Consider the following 17,397-nt stretch of genomic DNA (forward strand, 5'->3'; position numbering starts at 1 on the left):
CCGCAGTCCTCCCTCAGTGACACTTCCTGCTTTTTTTTTTTTTAAAACTTTTTTTTTTAATATATTTTATTGATATTTCACAGAGAGGAAGGGAGAGGGATAGAGAGCTAGAAACATCGATGAGAGAGAAACATCGATCAGCTGCCTCCTGCACACCCCACACTGGGGATGTGCCCGCAACCAAGGTACATGCCCTTGACCGGAATCGAACCCGGGACCTTTCAGTCCACAGGCCGATGCTCTATCCACTGAGCCAAACTGGTTTCGGCAACACTTCCTGCTTTTAAAAACAAACCTGAGTCCGTTTTTTTATTGACTTCATAGAGGAAGGGACGGGGGAGAGAGAGAGAAACATCCATGATGAGAGAGACTCATTGATCGGCTGTCTCCTGCACACCCCTCCTGGGGACTGAGCCCGCAACCCAGGCATGTGCCCTGACTGGGAATCGAACCCAGGACCTCTTGGTCCATGGGGTGACGCTCCAACCATTGAACCACCGCAGCTGAGCTCCCTGCATCATTTTGATGTCACTTACAATGCCAGTGTCCTAAGCACCTCAGCACAAAACGTTAGCTCGGGAGGTAAATTTATCTGAAACTGTCTGACAACCTCAGCGTCTCATTCCCCCTTGCAGACGGCGTAGCCATCCCTGCCCTTAGCAGTGTGTGAGGCAGCCCCTCGTTTCAGAGCCGAGTATTTATATGGCAACCGAAACACCTTAGGAAAACTTAGTTGGCTTTTTAATTATTTCAGAAAGAAACTGCAAACACAAATGTGACCGTTTTAACTAAAGAAAAATGTTCACGCTAGACCCGTCGTGACCAGCTGACGACAGATTCTTTCGTATGAAACTGAAACCGTTCTGTTTCACTCTCATCTCATCTCAGTGAGGAGCTCGATACTTTTAAAGCATCCCTGTTTCCCTGTAGAAAACGTGGGAACAGCTGTCTTTGGTTCGTGCTATCAGATTTGGAGTTAAGAATTTTCCCTCCTCTAGAGCTCTGCCCCGAGCTGGAGTCCTGTGCATATCTGTGAATGAGCCCTGTATGAGAGCAGAGATACAATGTAGCACTCGAAGAAGCATGCACATCTGCCCTAATTGAGCAACTGAGGTCTGCGCAGGCGCAGACAATTGCATGCCCGGAAGTACACGTGGCATCGCTGCATGCCTTGCATTTCTCCAGCCAAAGAGCTGCTAGTACAGACGTTGCATGTTTAAAAATTGAACGCAGACTATAGCATGTTTCAATTTTTAAAAGGCCACCGACTTACCAAGTCTGCATGTCTAAAATCAGGGACCTAGAATGATGCACCCCTCTGTATGGTCATACCCAGATTACCCGGAAACTTAATAACCCACGGTACATTTCCTGATACAATTTAAAACTAAATAGTGCCCAGGTGCAGTTAAGAACACAGCAGCGGTTTCTCAATGTGCCTGTGAAGAAAGGCGGCTCTAACGGTCTTGAGGATCCACTGTTGGATCGCGCTGGCCTTGCTGAATTCATTAACGAAATCAGACGTGCAAGGCGCCCACTGTTGTCCTTCTCGTTCGTGTTGACGATGATACAACGGGAGCGTCTTCTGAGAAACGATGCTGCACGGGGGCGGTCAGTAGAACCGTCGTCTTGAACGGCTGTCCCAGCAGATGTGCCGCCTCTGGGACAAACACCTTGATCATTCCCCACTGCGTTTCGAATGTCTCCTCCCCACCGCGTTTCCAGAACGCTTCCTCCCCGCTCGAGTTTATCCAGAGAGTAAACTCGCATTGGCTTTGCAGTAAAACGTACACGTGCTGACATAACCGTAGGTACCGGGAGAGACATTCCGCTCCGAGAGCCAGAAACTGTTCGGGATTACTGACCTCTGTGTTGGAGGTCCATATTCGAAAGGCCCGCGTTAGAAGGACAAGCCAGACTGCCCAGCAGGCTGGGGAGGTACAGCCCCCTCCCTGAGTAACAGCCACTTCTGGCGGGCACCGGCCTGGGAGGTTAGACCCTGCAGTCACTGGCATGTGATCCTTCTGCCATGAAGGCGGGGTCTTGACTGGTCAGTGAGGAGAACTCTTCCCAGAGCTCACGGCCTCTGCCCTGGGTACCTCGTCTGCACCAGGGGGCCATGCTGAAACACCGTGGCGAGTGTTTACACTAAAACACAGACTGGAGGCGGTCATTAACAGATCCTTTGCTGAGATCAGCTTTCCAGGGCTCGGTAACAGTTCCATTTGGAGGTGGTTAGCACACCCTGTTGGACGGCTAGAACCAAGTCCCTTCCGTGCAGTGCACCCTATGCTGCCCCCCGGGAGCCCAGGGGGGGGCGTGCCCAGAACATCTTTTCTAGGAAGCACGCCCGCAGCTGTGAGCTCAGGGCCGAGGCCTCTGGCAACCGTGAGTCTGGGCACAAAGGCAGCGCGTCCCCTAGGCAGGCAGCACCTGCGTGAAGGCGTGTGCACACCCTCACTTGCATCTCCTAGAACTACAGGAACTGCAGGGCGCTGATGGTGTCCACCGGGCTGAGGACAAAGCTGCTGGAACAGTTAACGGTGTCTAAGGCGCACACGTTACTGTTGCGCTTGATTCGTGAAGAAGGTTTCGGTTCTGCTTTGTGTTGGGAGCAGATGGCATCAGAGCCAGGGTTCAGGAAGGGCCCTGCCTTCCTCTGGAGCAGTGGTCGGCAAACTGCGGCTCGCGAGCCACATGCGGCTTGCGAGCCGCGGTTTGCCGCTCTGTTGACGAATGAGTTTGCCGACCACTGCTCTGGAGTATGTCCCCCAGCAGGTAAACAGGGGTTTCTTTTGCCCCCAATCCTCAAATGGTCTTTTTCCTTTTTCTTCTTCGTCTTTTTTTTTTTTTTTTTTTTTTTTTTTTTACTTTAGCGGGAATGGGAATCCCCTTCCTGGATTCGGTCAGTTTCACCCTGTAGTTATCACCTGGTGTTTTGTTGTGTTTCTCTTGCAGAGTGAAAGAATTGAGAAAGGCCAAGGAACTTGAAGACATACAGCAGCATCCCTTAGCAATGTGACATTGCTTTCCAGACTGTTTTCATTTCTGTTTTTAGCAGAGACATGCACACACACACACACAAGCGCGCGCGCACACACACACACACACAATCCCTCTGCAGTTTTGGAGAGATCAGCTGCAGGATTTTAACAGGAATGTTTTGTTCATTGCATTTGCACTTTCATGGACAACTTTTAATTTAATCAGCAAGACATCATGGAACTCAGTCTTCTGTTGGATCGCGGGAAAACCAGACGCCGCGAGGAAGGGAGAGGCTCCCTCCGGGGAAGCAGCGCTTTCCTGCTCACATAGGGCTGTACTCAAACATCGCGTGGAACTGTACAAATACTTATACCAAAAATACAGGGAAGAAGCGGTGGGATGCACTGGCAACAAGAGAACGCTGTTCCCGCACCTGCCAGTTACTTCCGAGAAGCTGAATCTTCGGGATTCGTTGTCAGCGGAGGGCTTCGATCATCCCAATCTTTATTGCGTCCGTGCGTTCTCATTTCCTTCACTGTTACGTTTGTTCTTGTTTTGACCTCTACAGCACACTTAATGCAACTTTTAAAAAAATCTGCAGGTTTTTAATGTCTTGTGGAAATTTGCAGAGGGGCGGGCGTGGCAAACGGGTAATGCATGGGAAATAAGGAGAAACCGCTTCCAGCGTTAAGAGTTATTTTCTTGTCCCCACCCCCTCCCAAGAACCTGCGCGGAATCATCGTATCCCTTCTCTCATGTTCAGCACTTTAATTTTTTTGCCTTACTTTCATGTGCAATGAGGGTTACTCAGAGAATCGGTAAAGCATGTAGCTTTCTCCAGTAACCCTGGGAAGTGTAGTCATTCTGAGGAATCATAAACCTTGCCTGGACATTTGCCACCTAAAAGATCAGCGTGGTGCTGCGTTCTGGCCAGTAAATTCCATATTTTTGGCTATATCTCATCCAAACGGAGCAGTTTCTGTGTATATATAGAAGGTAGAGATGGAAAGTGAGAAATATTTGAAAGGGATTATATTAATTGCTAAATATTTTATTCACAAAGGTCAATAACATGGCAAGATAAAATTATTTGTATAGTTTTGTCTGAATGAGCAAGAAAAATGTGGATGTATTGTTTGTATATATTGTATATATTAAAACAAAGAGATATGTGCATGAAATCAAGAAAAAAGAAATGAACAAAAGCAAAGCATTAGTGGCTATGGTCTGTAAAATGAAACAAAAAAAAAACTTTATTTCACTATAAGAGTACTTTATTTTAAATGTTCTTTAGAAGAACATTTTGCTACAGCATGACTAAACTGCAAAAAATAAAAAAAGAGCTACTGTATTTAGACTTAGGAGAAAAGGCAGAGTAACATTACTTAAAAAAAGGATATGTTTACATTTAATTTTGGCTATCAGGAGTTTATTTTATTTTATTTAAAAAAAAATTTTTGCCAATGGTGCCAAGTAATGTGAATGCTAATCTTGCTTAAGAAAATTAAGTTCCTTTTGCTAAACAGATAATCATAAGATGAATCCGTAAACAGCTTACTACCATCCACTCGCTCCAACAAAGAATACTTAGGACGACCGAACCCTGACAAAAAAAATAGTACGAAAGGTAGAAAAAATGTCTCACGTTTTCATATCTCCTGCTGGAAATCAGAAAATGTAATAAAAAAAAATGCACACAAAAGAAATAACGAAAACTTTAAAAGATGCAGACTGGTCTTGTAGGGATGTCACGGCGTATGACTATTTTCACAGAATGAGGAGCCAAAGAAATCTGATGCTTTTAAAACATTCAGCTACTAACGTCAAATCGAGGAGAATCAAGTTCGCATCTGCTGATGCCAGTTTAAAAACCCCCAGGTCACGTTCCAGGACCAGTTGGTGTAAAGCTGAAATAACAGTGTGTTGTTGTTGTTTGTGGCGTTGTTTTTTTTCCCTTGGTTCTGGCTGCCAACTGTCAGTTACAACTCCAGGCTCGTTGTGAAGCCTAAAAATACTCACAAATAAGCTTTTAAACTGGTGTCTTTTCAGAAGGAAGGCAGACACAACAGGATCGAGGTGGAAACTGGGGTCAGTGCTCTTGGTGCCTTTTCTATAATTGTAACTTGTTTTTTAATTACTTCCTTTCACTGCCAACCTCAAATTACTGTACAGTATACGTCTTACTGCTCGTGATCAGCTTCGACCACAGTGACGGCCCCACAACTGGTAGCCATCTGTACATTTGTAAACTGAGCTGACTCAATTTTGTTATTTTGAATGTGTGGGTTATGTTACAGCTGTTGCCGTCCCCCCCACCCCACCCCCACGACCCCTTTTATTTTACACCGTTTAACCTGCAGGAGGACACAGTCATTTACACACACACACACACACACACACACACACACCTGCATTCCTAAGTGGGAATAGAACGTGAAAGCCAGCTCTCAGAATAGCCTATCTTAATGCCGAACTTAGGTGTTTATTCCATTTATTCTGGTACAAATAACTGATCTTTTGACAAGAGTAATGACCTCAGTGGGTTTGCTTGAACCCTCACACTCATTTTATTTTGTTGATGTTCCACATGCTACATTACTCGCTGAGTGAGTTAGACGATTCGGGAAGAGGAAGACTGATGGAGAATCAGGAGGGTTCTCACGGAGGGGACAGGAAGCAGCAGTACAACTGTGAATCGTAGGGGAGGTGCCGATACACTCCCGCCGACACGAAGCACTTCTGACCCCTTTTCCTTGGTTATGAATCTTAATTTTGAATATAAGATGATAGATAAGCGCAGCTTTCTTGGATAATCTGAATTCCCAAGTGCCAGGAGTAGGATTTCATTATAAAAAAGAAAATTAATAGCTAATCTTATTCTGTCTCCTGAAGATTTCATTGCTATTCTTGTTACCCATTTGAAATCAGCTGTACTGTGTGAACGAAATAAAGACACTAACTCGAACCCCTTTCTGGCTGCACGGTCGCTTATGGCAGTTCCACACAGTAGTTGGCGCCCAATGGGGGGTCCCTGAGACTTGCATGTAAAACTAGTCTAGATGTCTTCTTTTTTGTAAGTTTTATTTTTGTAATTGTGCATGTAAAGCATCATTGAATCAATGGATCTGTTGAAGAACTCAGCTGCTGGAACCATGCAAAATGTTTTGAATTGCCCTTAAAATATGGAAAATGTTTTCTGAATGCTTTATATTCTTTCTGCTGTAAATTAAAAATGAAGAAAATTTCCCCATATCATGTGTGTGTGTTGCTTTAACTTGACCTGGGACAATCATCCAAGTTGGATGGGCATGTTTCAAACCAAATGAAATAACTGTAAGTACTTCCTTAGATCCAGATGTGACGTTTTGACATTTAATGTTCTATGGTTTCAAATATGTCCATGATGGGAAAAATTTCTTAGTAGATCCACTGTTTCTAGAACACTTTCAACTATCTTCTCAGGCACCTCTCGATGTATCATTTGCCTTATTCGAATGCAGTTATTTGAATGATAAAGACACCAGTCTAAATTTACTTTTTCAGGCCTGACCTATGAACCAGGAGGTCATGGTTCGATTCCCGGTCAGGGCACAAGGGGCGTGCAGGAGGCAGCTGAGGAATGATTCCCATCGTTAATGTTTCCATCTCTCCCTCTCCCTCTCTGAAATCAATAAAAAAATAAATAAATTTACCTTTTTCGTTAAAACCTTCTGACGTATATTAAAAGGCACTGTCCAGCTGACTCCTGTCACAGAGCCTCACCTCCCTGGTGGTCCCTCCCCATCTCATCCGTCTCAACGCCACTGCCAGACAGATTGCACGCTCTGAGGCCTCAGTGGTTTCTGCAGCCCACTGCATTGAAAGGACATTTTCTGTGTCCAGTCTTCATTCCATCTTATTTTCACCTGTGCCCCCACCTGCACCCTCTGGTTGGTCTGTGCCATTTCCACTGTTTTCTTGGTTCGTGGCCTTTGTTCATCCCTTGCCTGGAAAGTCTCAAATCCCACCTCCTCTGTGACACTATCTTCTTTATCCTAATGTACACTAACATTTCACTTTTCAAATCGTTCCATTTACAGTTGGAGAAGACAGGTTAGTGTTTATTTTCCGTGTCTCATCTAACTTGCCAGATGACCTCTTAGTGTTTTGTCTGTTTTTAAGGTAGGAGTTGTCTATGTTGGTAGGAATACTTTGATACAACTTGAAAACACCGCAAAGTAACCCTCTGCATTCAGCTGTGTGCCTCCGCCTCCATAGGATCAGAAGTTGGAGGCCTGTTCTGTGCTAGGGGCCCAGGAATATGCAAGTGTAGAAACTACAGTCCCTTATGTGCAATGACAAACATTTATTCGTGTCACGAATACGAAGACAGCGAACCCAAACCAATCAATGTCTGATAAATGCCCCAAATGGAATGCATATCTCATTTTAACAGGTTTCTTGGGAAAATGGGGGGTCTGCGGGGCTACTAGGTTAATGTGGGGAGTTGAGCAGGAACACACAGATGTCTCCAATGTAGTCACCGCCCGAGAAACGGCCCAACCTGGTTTACCTGCAGTCCCTCTCCTGTGCGTAATGCACCACGTCCCCCTGGGTCCGCGTGGGCGGCGGGCGGCTGGCGCTTGGGACAGGAGTGGTCGCTAACCGACCCGCACTCGGTGGGCAGACGCCGGCCCGCAGCGCCTACCCAGCGCCCTGTGTGGCCCCGCCCCCAGCGCTCCGCTCCCGACACGCCCACCGCGGCCTGCGCTCCCGTCCGCCCATCCGGCCCCGCCCCCAGCGCTCCGCTCCCGACACGCCCACCGCCGCCTGCGCTCCCGTCCGCCCATCCGGCCCCGCCCCCTCCGACACGCCCACCGCGGCCTGTGCGCCCCGTCCGCCTATCCGGCCCCGCCCCCTCCGGCACGCCCACCGCGGCCTGCGCGCCCCGTCCGCCCATCCGGCCCCGCCCCCTCCGACTCGCCCACCGCGGCCTGCGCGCCCGCCCGCCTATCCGGCCCCGCCCCCTCCGACACGCTCACCACGGCCTGTGCGCCCCGTCCGCCCATCCGGCCCCGCCCCCTCCGACTCGCCCACCGCGGCCTGCGCGCCCGTCCGCCTATCCGGCCCCGCCCCCTCCGACACGCCCACCGCGGCCTGCGCTCCCGTCCGCCTATCCGGCCCCGCCCCCTCCGACACGCCCACCGCGGCCTGCGCTCCCGTCCGCCTATCCGGCCCCGCCCTATGACGCCATCGGCCCCCGCGCCGCCACCGCTCCGCCCAGGTCCCGGCCTCCGGTCCAGCTCCGCCACTCCGTCGACACTCGCCCGCCGCCACCGCCGCCAAAATGTGAGTGACGCCTTGCGAACTGGACGGCTTCGGGTCCCGGGGGGCGGCGGCCCGCGACTGGGAGCCCCGTTTGGCCCGGTTCCCGGTGGCAGCCTTTCGGACTCGGGCCGAGGCCGTGCGAGCCTGTGCGGGGCTTCCGAGGCCTGGGTGGGACGGCGGCCCCGGGAGTGCGGGCTGCAGACGGGCGGAACGACCCTGCGGCGTCGCCGACCGCCCCGAAGGGCCCAGCGGCTTTCGGGCTGGGGGGGGGTGGGGGAGGGACGGACCCGGAAGGGACCAGGGCGGGGCCGGGGGCTTTCCAGATTAGGAGCGCCCACCCCGCCCCGCCTCCGTCCCCGCCCCTTCCCCGTGCCCTCCTCTAACGCCCCCCCTCCCCTACTGCCGGGGTCCCGAAAGGGGCGGTGGTCTCTGCCGGGGCTGGTGCTGGGCTGGGCGCCGGAAGTGGCAGGGGAAGGGCTCCGTCCGGGTCTCAAGGCGCCCACGGTCGGAGTGCACTCGGGAAGGCGGCTCTGGGACTTGCTCCTGTCGCGGTCCTTGCCCGCGGGGCTTTCCTGTGGCAACATTCCGCGACCGTGGAGAGTCACAGAACCCCGTTCCCTCTGCAGCCTGCGCCTGGCTCACCGAGAGAGGAGAAGGGAACGCGTTCTTTCCCGGTTCCTTCTAGTGCTGGCTGCCCAAACCTCACCTTACTCATCTATAACATGGGCATAATAGTAGTATTCCCCTCAACGAGTTATGAGGACTAAATGAGAAAATGCACCCGTACGCGGCCCTCCACAAATGCCTGTCAGACACTAACCTCTGCGGAGGCGGAGTGGGGTCTGCTGCCTCGGTGACACCTGGAGAACACTGCCTGTTGGCTCCTGGAATCAGTGGCTGATGAATGCCAGACACCTGTTAGGTGCTGTCTTGGGAACAGGGAGGACCTCTGGAGTCACGGGCCTGTGATCTATTAGGATCCGTTTTTATATATATCAAATCAAATCAAAGGGCTACCAACAAAGTAAGGGAAACAGTAAGGTCTTCAAACCCAGAGTGGTCAAGGAAGATCTGCCAGGGGAGAAATGAGGCATCTGATGAGACGTTTAAGAGAGGGAGCATTGTTTTCTTGTTTCTGTAAAGGCCTGCATTGACCACACTGGGAAAAAGGGCATTCTGTAACTATCAGAGGGATACCGAGTGCATTTAAGTAGATGTGTGGCTTGAAAAAAAGTCCTTAGAAAATTGGAAAGTAGAGTTTGTCTATCTTAGGATCAGGTTCTTCAATGATACAAAGCAGATTCTATTAAACCTCTACTTAGACCCTGGTCACTTTGAACGTGTGGATGAATGTTGGAAATTCCAGAGGAGTTAGAAGAAATGTCGTTAGAACCGTTGTTCGTTATTCATTTTCTGCTTTAATTCCGAAATTACTGGAATGACTTCGTACTTACAAAAATGTATCTGGAATGCTCCGTGACTGACGCGCGTGCCTTTACGTGTTTCAGGTCTACAGGTGCGCCTGCAGGCCCAACTGCCTCTGGCAGTAACCGGAGACTTCAGCAGACACAGAACCAAGTGGACGAGGTACTGCTCTGAAATGCTGAAAAGATGAATTTTAAATCAACATGGGAACACACTTTAGAAAGAGTGTCATAGAAGTGTGAATGTAAAGTGAATTTTGACTGTATCATAAAAGTAACATAATTTTGACCCCTACTGTTCCGGAAGCCCTGATCTAAGCAGAAGTCAGATTCTCCTGGTTCATGCTTGTTTTTCTGTGACCAAGTCACATCCCTGAAACACAAATACCCCTCCCTGAGGGCATTCCTCCAAGAACTGCTTTATAATGTATATTTTGCCACCAAAAAAAAAAATTGGAAAAAAGATAACTACTTTATAAAATAGGGTAATCGAATATTCAGAATTAGATCTGTAGGTTGTTCAAGCCAAGACCAACCCTTCTGACCAGATTTTCATCAAAATGCTGTTCCAATAGCCTGACTTTCTATTATTCAGCCTGAGCAGGCCGCTAGAATTAACTCCAGTTGTTGCCCATTGACATGCAGAAAGCAGGTGCTAGCAAGTTGCTCTAGCCCAGTGGTCGGCAAACTGCGGCTCTGTTGACTAATGAGTTTGCCGACCATTGACCTAGACTCTCGATTCCAGTAATTACAGACTGTTGTTGTTCCTTGTGATTAAGCCCCTATCCCAGTGGTCGGCAAACTCAGTCAACAGAGCAGCAAACCATGGCTCGCGAGCCGCATGTGGCTCGCAAGCCACAGTTTGCCGACCACTGCTCTAGCCCAACAAATCTGCATTTGTGGAATTCTTGAGTTAGAGGGTGCTCACAGCATCTTCGTTCTGCCCTGTTTTCAGACCCACAACGGAAGATTGGCAAATTCAAACTACTATTTCCATGTCCCTAAAAGCCATCATTGTCCAACAAGGGTATCTTGGTCTTTCTGCATGTAGCTGCCTTAGAAAGCAGTGTTCAACTTCTGTTAAACCAGGGGCCACATACATGGTGATGGAAGATGTGGTGGGCATGCAGTGCAACATACAGATCATGTATCATAGAAATGTACACTTGAAACTTACATGATCTTATTAACCAATTCACCCGAATAAATGTAAGAAAAATATAAAAGTAAAACTTACGTTAAACTAGGTTTAACAGTGGATTGCTAAAGCATATGGTAACATTTTTATACTAGAGGCCCAATGCACGAAGATTCGTGCAAGAATGTCCTTCCCCTGGCTGCTGGCAGCGCCTTCGCTCTGGCCAGAGTCGCCTTTCCACCTTCCCACACTGCCCAGAGGCCCAGAGCGGCTGGGGTGGTGCTGAATGCTTGCATCGTCGCCATGGCGACAACCAAGCCTCCCAGCCGCTCAGTGCCTGTGTATGCAAATTAACTCGCCATCTTTGTTGGGTTAATTTGCATACTCACTCCTGATTGGCTAGTGGGCATTGCAAAGGTATGGTCAACATGCTTGTTACTCTTATATTAGGAAGATGATGGCTTTATGAACTTCTGAAAATTTTATGTTTTCATGCTAAGAAACCCATTCTAATTGCATCTTGCATGAAACTTTTGTTTACTTACAAAATCAAATTGGGTCCTTTTTCTTAACCAAAGGAATTTTAAGGAGAGTTGTTTGTTTTTTTAATTCAGGTGAAAATCACACAACATAATTAACCGTTTTACTAATGCGTTTGCCGACAGCTCAGTGTACAGCTCAGTGGTTCTTTGCTATAGTCGCAGTGTTATGCAACCATTACTTCTGTCTAGTTTCACAATTTTGCCATCACCACAGAACACCTTGTACACATTTAGTAATTACTCCCGTCCCCTCTTTCTGCTGTTTTCTCCCACTCTACCTGGCTTCCTGTTTCTGTGACTTTTCTCCTCCTATATGTATCGTGAAAAAGGAATCGTACACGGTGTGGCCTCTTGTGTCTGGCTTCTTTCACTGAGTATGGTATTTTTGGTGCTAATCCAAATTGTAACAGCACCCTGTTCCTTTTTGTGGCTGAGAACTATTCCATTGCACGTGTGTACCCTGTTTATCCATTCATCTGGTTGTTCACCTCGGCTCTTACCAGTAACGCTGCCATCAACATTTGCATACAAGTTTCTGTGTGTGCATATGCTTTCATTTCTCTTGGGTATGTATCTAGGAATGGAGTTGCGGGGTCATATGGTAGTTCTATGTTTAGCTTTGAGGAACCAGCAAACTTTGCCACAGTAGCGGCACCATTTTACATGCACACTAGCAATATCCAAGGGTCCCTGTTTCTCCACATCCTCACCAACACTTGTTATTTGCCTTTTTTTGTTGTTACAGACACCTAGTGAGTATAAAATAGTATCTCCTTGTAGCTTTGATTTGCATTTCCTTAATGACCAGTGATGTTGAACTTTTCTTGTGTTTGTTGACAATTTGTATGTGTTCTTTGTAGAAATGTCTATTTCAGTCCATTGCCTTTTTATTAAATTTATTGGTTTTTAGAGAGAAAAGGAAAGGGAGGGAGAGAGAGAGAGAGTGAGAGAGAGAGATACATCAACTGGTCATTCTATTTATCCATGCATTCATTGTTTTCTGTATGTACCTTGACCGGGGATCAAACCCACAACCTTGGCATATCTGGATCATGCTCTAACCCCGTGGTCGGCAAACTGCGGCTCACGAGCTACATGCGGCTCTTTGGCCCCTTGAGTGTGGCTCTTCCACAAAATACCACGGTCTGGGCGAGTCTGTTTTGAAGAAGTGGCGTTAGATGAAGTTTAAGTTTAAAAAATTTGGCTCTCAAAAGAAATTTCAGTCGTTGTACTGTTGATATTTGGCTCTGTTGACTAATGAGTTTGCCGACCACTAACTGAGCTACCCGGCCAGGGCCAAGACCACTGAAATTTTGATAGAGATTGTGATGACTCTGCACACAAGCACATCATTTTGGCAAGTACTGTCCTCTTAACAATATTAAGTCTTCAGTCTGTGAACTCGGGACGTCTTCCCATTGAGTTAGGCCTTCAGCTTTTTTCAGCAGTTTTGTAGTTTTCACTCCAAGTTTTCCCCTGCTTGGCTCGGCTTATCCATGAGTATTTTGTTCTTTTGGATGCTGTTGTGTACAGAATTGTTTTTACTAATTTCCTTTTGATTGTTAGTATATGGAAACAGATTTATGGATGCTGATATTGTACCCTGAAACTTCACTGCATTTGTTTGTTAATAACCCTAGTGTGGATTTTGGGATTTTCTAAACATGGGATCATCTGTAAACATGGAGCATTTATTTCTTCCTTTTTAACTTGGATGCCTTTTGTTTCTTTTTCTTGCCCAGTTGCTCTGGCCAGAACTTCCAGTGCAATGTTGAACAGCAGTAGAGAATGTGGGCATCCTTGTCTTGTTCCCTGATCTTAGGGAGAAAGCTTTCTGTTTTTGTTTGTTTTATCCTCACCCGAAGATACATTTATTGACCTGAGAGAGAGCGGAAGGGGGAGAGAGAGAGAGAAACATCTCTGTGAGAGAGAAACGTGGATTGGCTGCCTCCCGTACATGCCCCAAACAGGATAGAACCAGCAGCCTTTCAGTGTGTGGGACAGGACGACACTCCGGTCAGCTGAGCCAGCCGCCAGGGCAGCTCCTGGTTTTGCCCATTGAGCATGGGTGTCAGTTGTGGGGTTTCCCATGAATACGCTTTGTCATGGTAAGGAAGTTCCCTTCTGGTCCTAGTTTACTAAGTGCTGCTTTCATGGGACGGTGAGGCCTGGCCCCCTTTTTAAGGAAAGTTTGGCTCAGAATAGCCAAGTGCTGCCGTCTGTTCTTCCGTGTCTTTTTGTGTGACTTGAGGGGCTCATGTGCATTCAGGTGGTGGACATCATGAGAGTGAACGTGGACAAGGTGCTGGAAAGAGATCAGAAGCTCTCCGAGCTAGACGACCGCGCGGACGCACTGCAGGCTGGAGCTTCCCAGTTTGAAACAAGTGCTGCGAAGCTGAAGAGAAAATACTGGTGGAAGAACTGCAAGGTAATTCTCTCCAGTCCGTCTTTCCGTTAGGTCCCCCTGCCTTCTCGGGGTTGACAGAGCCCACCTACACTGGGCTTGCATAAATCTCGGAGGTGAGTCTGACTCCCCATGGAAATGTGGGTTGACTGAATCTAAAACACTGACTGTACACCCTTTTCTGTCCCCACAACCGGGAGACCTCCACGTTCTGTGGCTGACCTTAGGAGGCATGCAGACAATAAAAATAAAGTTTAGGAAAAAAGCAGCAGCATGTGGGAGTGCCCAGAATCCATCACAGACAGGAGCCCCTCCAGCCCCACCCCCAGCGGAGCCTGCACACAGGCTGCCGGAGAGGGCTGGCGGCGGTCCGCCTGCGTGTGGTGCTGTGAGCGGCTCCCGTGCAGGGAAAGAGCTTGTCCGGGGCCGCAGTGTGCTGGGCAGAAGAGCCAAGAGCAGCGCTCCCCAGGAGCAGGGGCCCCTGCGGGTCTTACATGACTGTCAAAGACATGCTCACTGTCAAAGACATGCGTGGCCACCAGATCTCTCTGTGTCCTGCCCCCTCCCCCTCCCCCCCCCCCCCCGGTTGGAAGTGATACTTTCCCATACATTCTGTGCCCAGTAGCCCCTCCCAATGTGGGAAACTCATATACACAGACAAGTGCTACTGAGGGTCCACAGACCATTTGAAGAGCTTACGAAAAGCAGGTAAGGAGCCTGCAGATCTGAGAGCATGACACTTAGGCTTTAAAAGCTGCATTCTCTCACATTGGGGTGCAGCTGGCCGGCCTTTCAGTGACTGGGATGATGACACCCTTCACTCAGGTCCTCTCTTTTCGGAATGTGACCTGGACATGTTTCGTTGCAGATGTGGGCCATAGGGATCGGCGTTGTGGTCATCGTCATCATCATCATCATCGGTGAGTTCTGTCCTCAGCTCTGCGGAACTGTTGACTTCATGTACATGCTAGTCTAGTCCAGAGAGTCTCGTTCTCTTCGGTAAATGTTTTAAACACGAGTGTTGTATGATTGTAGTCTGAGGTTTTTTATGTAATCATCAACACTTTGAAACTGGAGAAAATGTATTACTGATTCCCACTGGCCGGTCAGTCTTCTCTCTGAGTATATTTCCATCAGATTTCCTTTCGTGAGCAGCAGTGTAGTCTGGCAGTTAGAAGCAGGGGCCAGCCTAGCTCCCCCGCCATCCCACTGTGTGGCTTTGGCAAGTGTTTCCTTATATGAACGTGAGAGCCCTCATCTGTCCACCGGGGTAATAAGGGTGCGTGCCTACCTCATATGCTCGTTATGAGGCCAGAACGGCTTACTGTATAAAGAGTGCTTGGGGTGTTCCCTGGCATATGATGATAATAATAATAGTTTCATAAACAAATAAATACACTCTCCCATCATTACTGTTACCGCTAATGAGACTAGATACAATTTTGGAACACCCGGGGCCGTTTTAGCCCAGTGCAGACACATCTTGGAGCCTTTCTGTGGACAGTCTGGTCTGGCCCTCCCCAAACTGGAGCTAAGCCACCGGAGGAACGGGCGGGTGCCCCTGCTCACCCGGGGACGAGGGCGAGGTCCGCTCTGGATGCCTAACTGCGTCTCCTTGCTCTTCCGCCTCCCTGCCGCCCAGTGTGGAGTGTGTCCTCATGAAGACCCGGAGCCTCCAGCCTGCTCTTCCGGAAACGCGTCAAGACGTGGACTGAGAGCCTGCCGTCTTACCCAGCTTACAACCCGTCATATGTACAACGATGATTCTCCGCTAGTTAATGTCAAGTTTGATTTTTAGGAAATGTGCCTTTTTTTTTTTTTTTTTTTTTTTAACGTGCACTCCAAACTAGAAGTGTGGTCAGCCAGCCCGCATTTTGCACAGTGCCTTTCCCACTTTACACTTTACCCACGGGCTGATGAAAGACTTCTGGAGTTGCAGAGTGCATAACCCAGCAGCAGCGTTGTCTGAGTCATCGCCTTTAATTCCCGTTAGGGAACTTCCTTCCAAGTTAGCTATCCTCGTCACGTGACCTTATCTTCAGAACCACATTTAGACCTTTGGGCAAATCAGATCTCCCGTCTGTGCCTTCCAGAGAGAACACTACTGTCTCACTCAAATCTGTGACAACCACAGGTTGTGCCTTATTTTGCTCCTGTTCTGGTTCCTTAGGAGAGAACCCTGTACTGTTCATAAGCACTACTGACGCTTTTGCTGTGTTTAAAATAAGACGCTGGTCAAAAATTGTGGTTCTTACATTAGATACGAAGATGTTTACTTTCCTGTTAGTGTTTTGTATCATATTTTAAAAATATTTTAATCAGAAATAACCTCCTTAAAACATTTTGATAGAACTGTGGCTATGACCAAAGTTCCTATTTTGCCAAAAAGTTCAATCCCAGTAAAATGCCCTCGAGTCTGCTCCTGACAGATAAATTCCAACAAGTGACAAATGGGACTCCAGGTGCGCTTCACAATTAAAGTTGTCACGTTGCTTGTGAAGCTTCTACACCCTGACAGGCCTTTCTTGCCTTAAAACCCTGCAGGTGTCACAATGCCCCTTCCTAGTTAGCGTGTTTTCCTGGGGTTAGAGAAGGTTCCAGCTAGACCCTGACCATCCCCCACCTAGAGACGGATTGCAGAAGGCAGCCGTGGGCTCCCGTGTGTTTCTGAGAATCACGTGAGCAACCATGTTGTCGCCTTCAAGGAAGACCATGTGTGAACTGGTCATTATTTGGCCCAGGCCTCAGAGACTATAGCTTTTGGGAGATTGTTTCTATTTTTATTCGTATTCCACTTCCTAACTCAGTCTCCTGCATTATGCTTTCAGTTAGCATTGGTCAGGGGGCTGACTTCCCACAGATGGCTGACCGGAGGCGGTCTTTCTTCGCTGTCATAGACTTAGACTGTCTGCACAAGATGCTGCTCGGGAATAGCTGTTGTCACCTGAGAGATTCTTGTTGAGACTTCCAGCATCAGGCTGTGTGGCTCAGGGCGGGAAGTCAGGTGTGAATGAAGACAGGCAGGAGGCACGGAGGGAGAAGCAGAGGTTTACACCCCGCCTGCTGTCCTGGGGAGCTCACGTGCTAGCATGTGGCTTACGGAGCAGCAGCAGGTGAGTCCACCGGGACACGGGGTCCATCCCGGTGGTGTCTGTTCCCCGACGGCACTGACGTAGTTGAACACGCCCAGCTGTGAGAAGGAAGCAGCCGTCAGTGTAGGGACGTTAGCCCCCTCGGCTCCGGGTCTCTGGCCGCGTCTGACATTGAAACTCTGGTGCTCTCTCCTTGGCCTTATGCTCAGTCCATGTAACCCACCGGCTCCTGCATTAACCCAGGAATACCTCGCTCGTGTCTGCATTTAGCTGGGAACTTGCCCACTGTAATGACATCAATAAAGTGTTTATAACATAATCCTGGTACCTGTGTTGCTTATAGAGGAGTAGCTGTGCCTGTCAGAGTCCTAAAAATGGCATTCCTTGCTGTGCGCCTGCCTCTCCCTATAAACCCCTACACACCAAGCCCTCCCTGAGTTCTCTAACTTCCCCCCATCCACTAGTTAACAGACGCAAACTACCTCTCTTGTGCAAAGTGCTTTTC

The 17,397-nt window shown here is 48.6% G+C and overlaps 2 protein-coding genes across 22 annotated transcripts in view; both read left to right on the top strand.

Annotated features, from left to right (window-relative positions):
- The window catches only part of CAMTA1 (calmodulin binding transcription activator 1), a 701,446-nt gene extending 695,209 nt beyond the window's left edge, over positions 1–6,237 (top strand). For all 20 annotated transcript variants that reach the window (XM_080656710.1, XM_080656721.1, XM_080656725.1 and 17 more), the window contains one exon: positions 2,959–6,237. In XM_080656710.1, coding sequence (XP_080512836.1) covers positions 2,959–2,991 — 33 coding nt within the window. In that variant the 3' untranslated portion in view covers positions 2,992–6,237. The remainder of the gene's footprint in view (positions 1–2,958) is intronic.
- Positions 6,238–8,202: 1,965 nt separating this feature from the next.
- On the top strand, positions 8,203–17,209 carry VAMP3 (vesicle associated membrane protein 3; the record flags this gene model as incomplete). Of its 2 annotated transcripts, XM_080655121.1 has the most annotated exons (5): positions 8,203–8,313; positions 9,801–9,879; positions 13,666–13,824; positions 14,669–14,720; positions 15,443–17,209. In XM_080655121.1, coding segments are annotated over 5 exons (312 nt in total). In that variant the 3' UTR covers positions 15,463–17,209. The 2 variants fall into 2 exon arrangements, with proteins under 2 accessions (XP_080511247.1, XP_080511246.1); XM_080655120.1 differs by lacking the exon at positions 8,203–8,313 and having other exon boundaries at positions 9,751–9,879.
- Between the last annotated feature and the right edge of the window lie 188 nt (positions 17,210–17,397).

Source organism: Plecotus auritus, assembly GCF_963455305.1.
Source record: "Plecotus auritus genome assembly, chromosome: 2".
Taxonomy (NCBI): Eukaryota; Metazoa; Chordata; class Mammalia; order Chiroptera; family Vespertilionidae; genus Plecotus; species Plecotus auritus.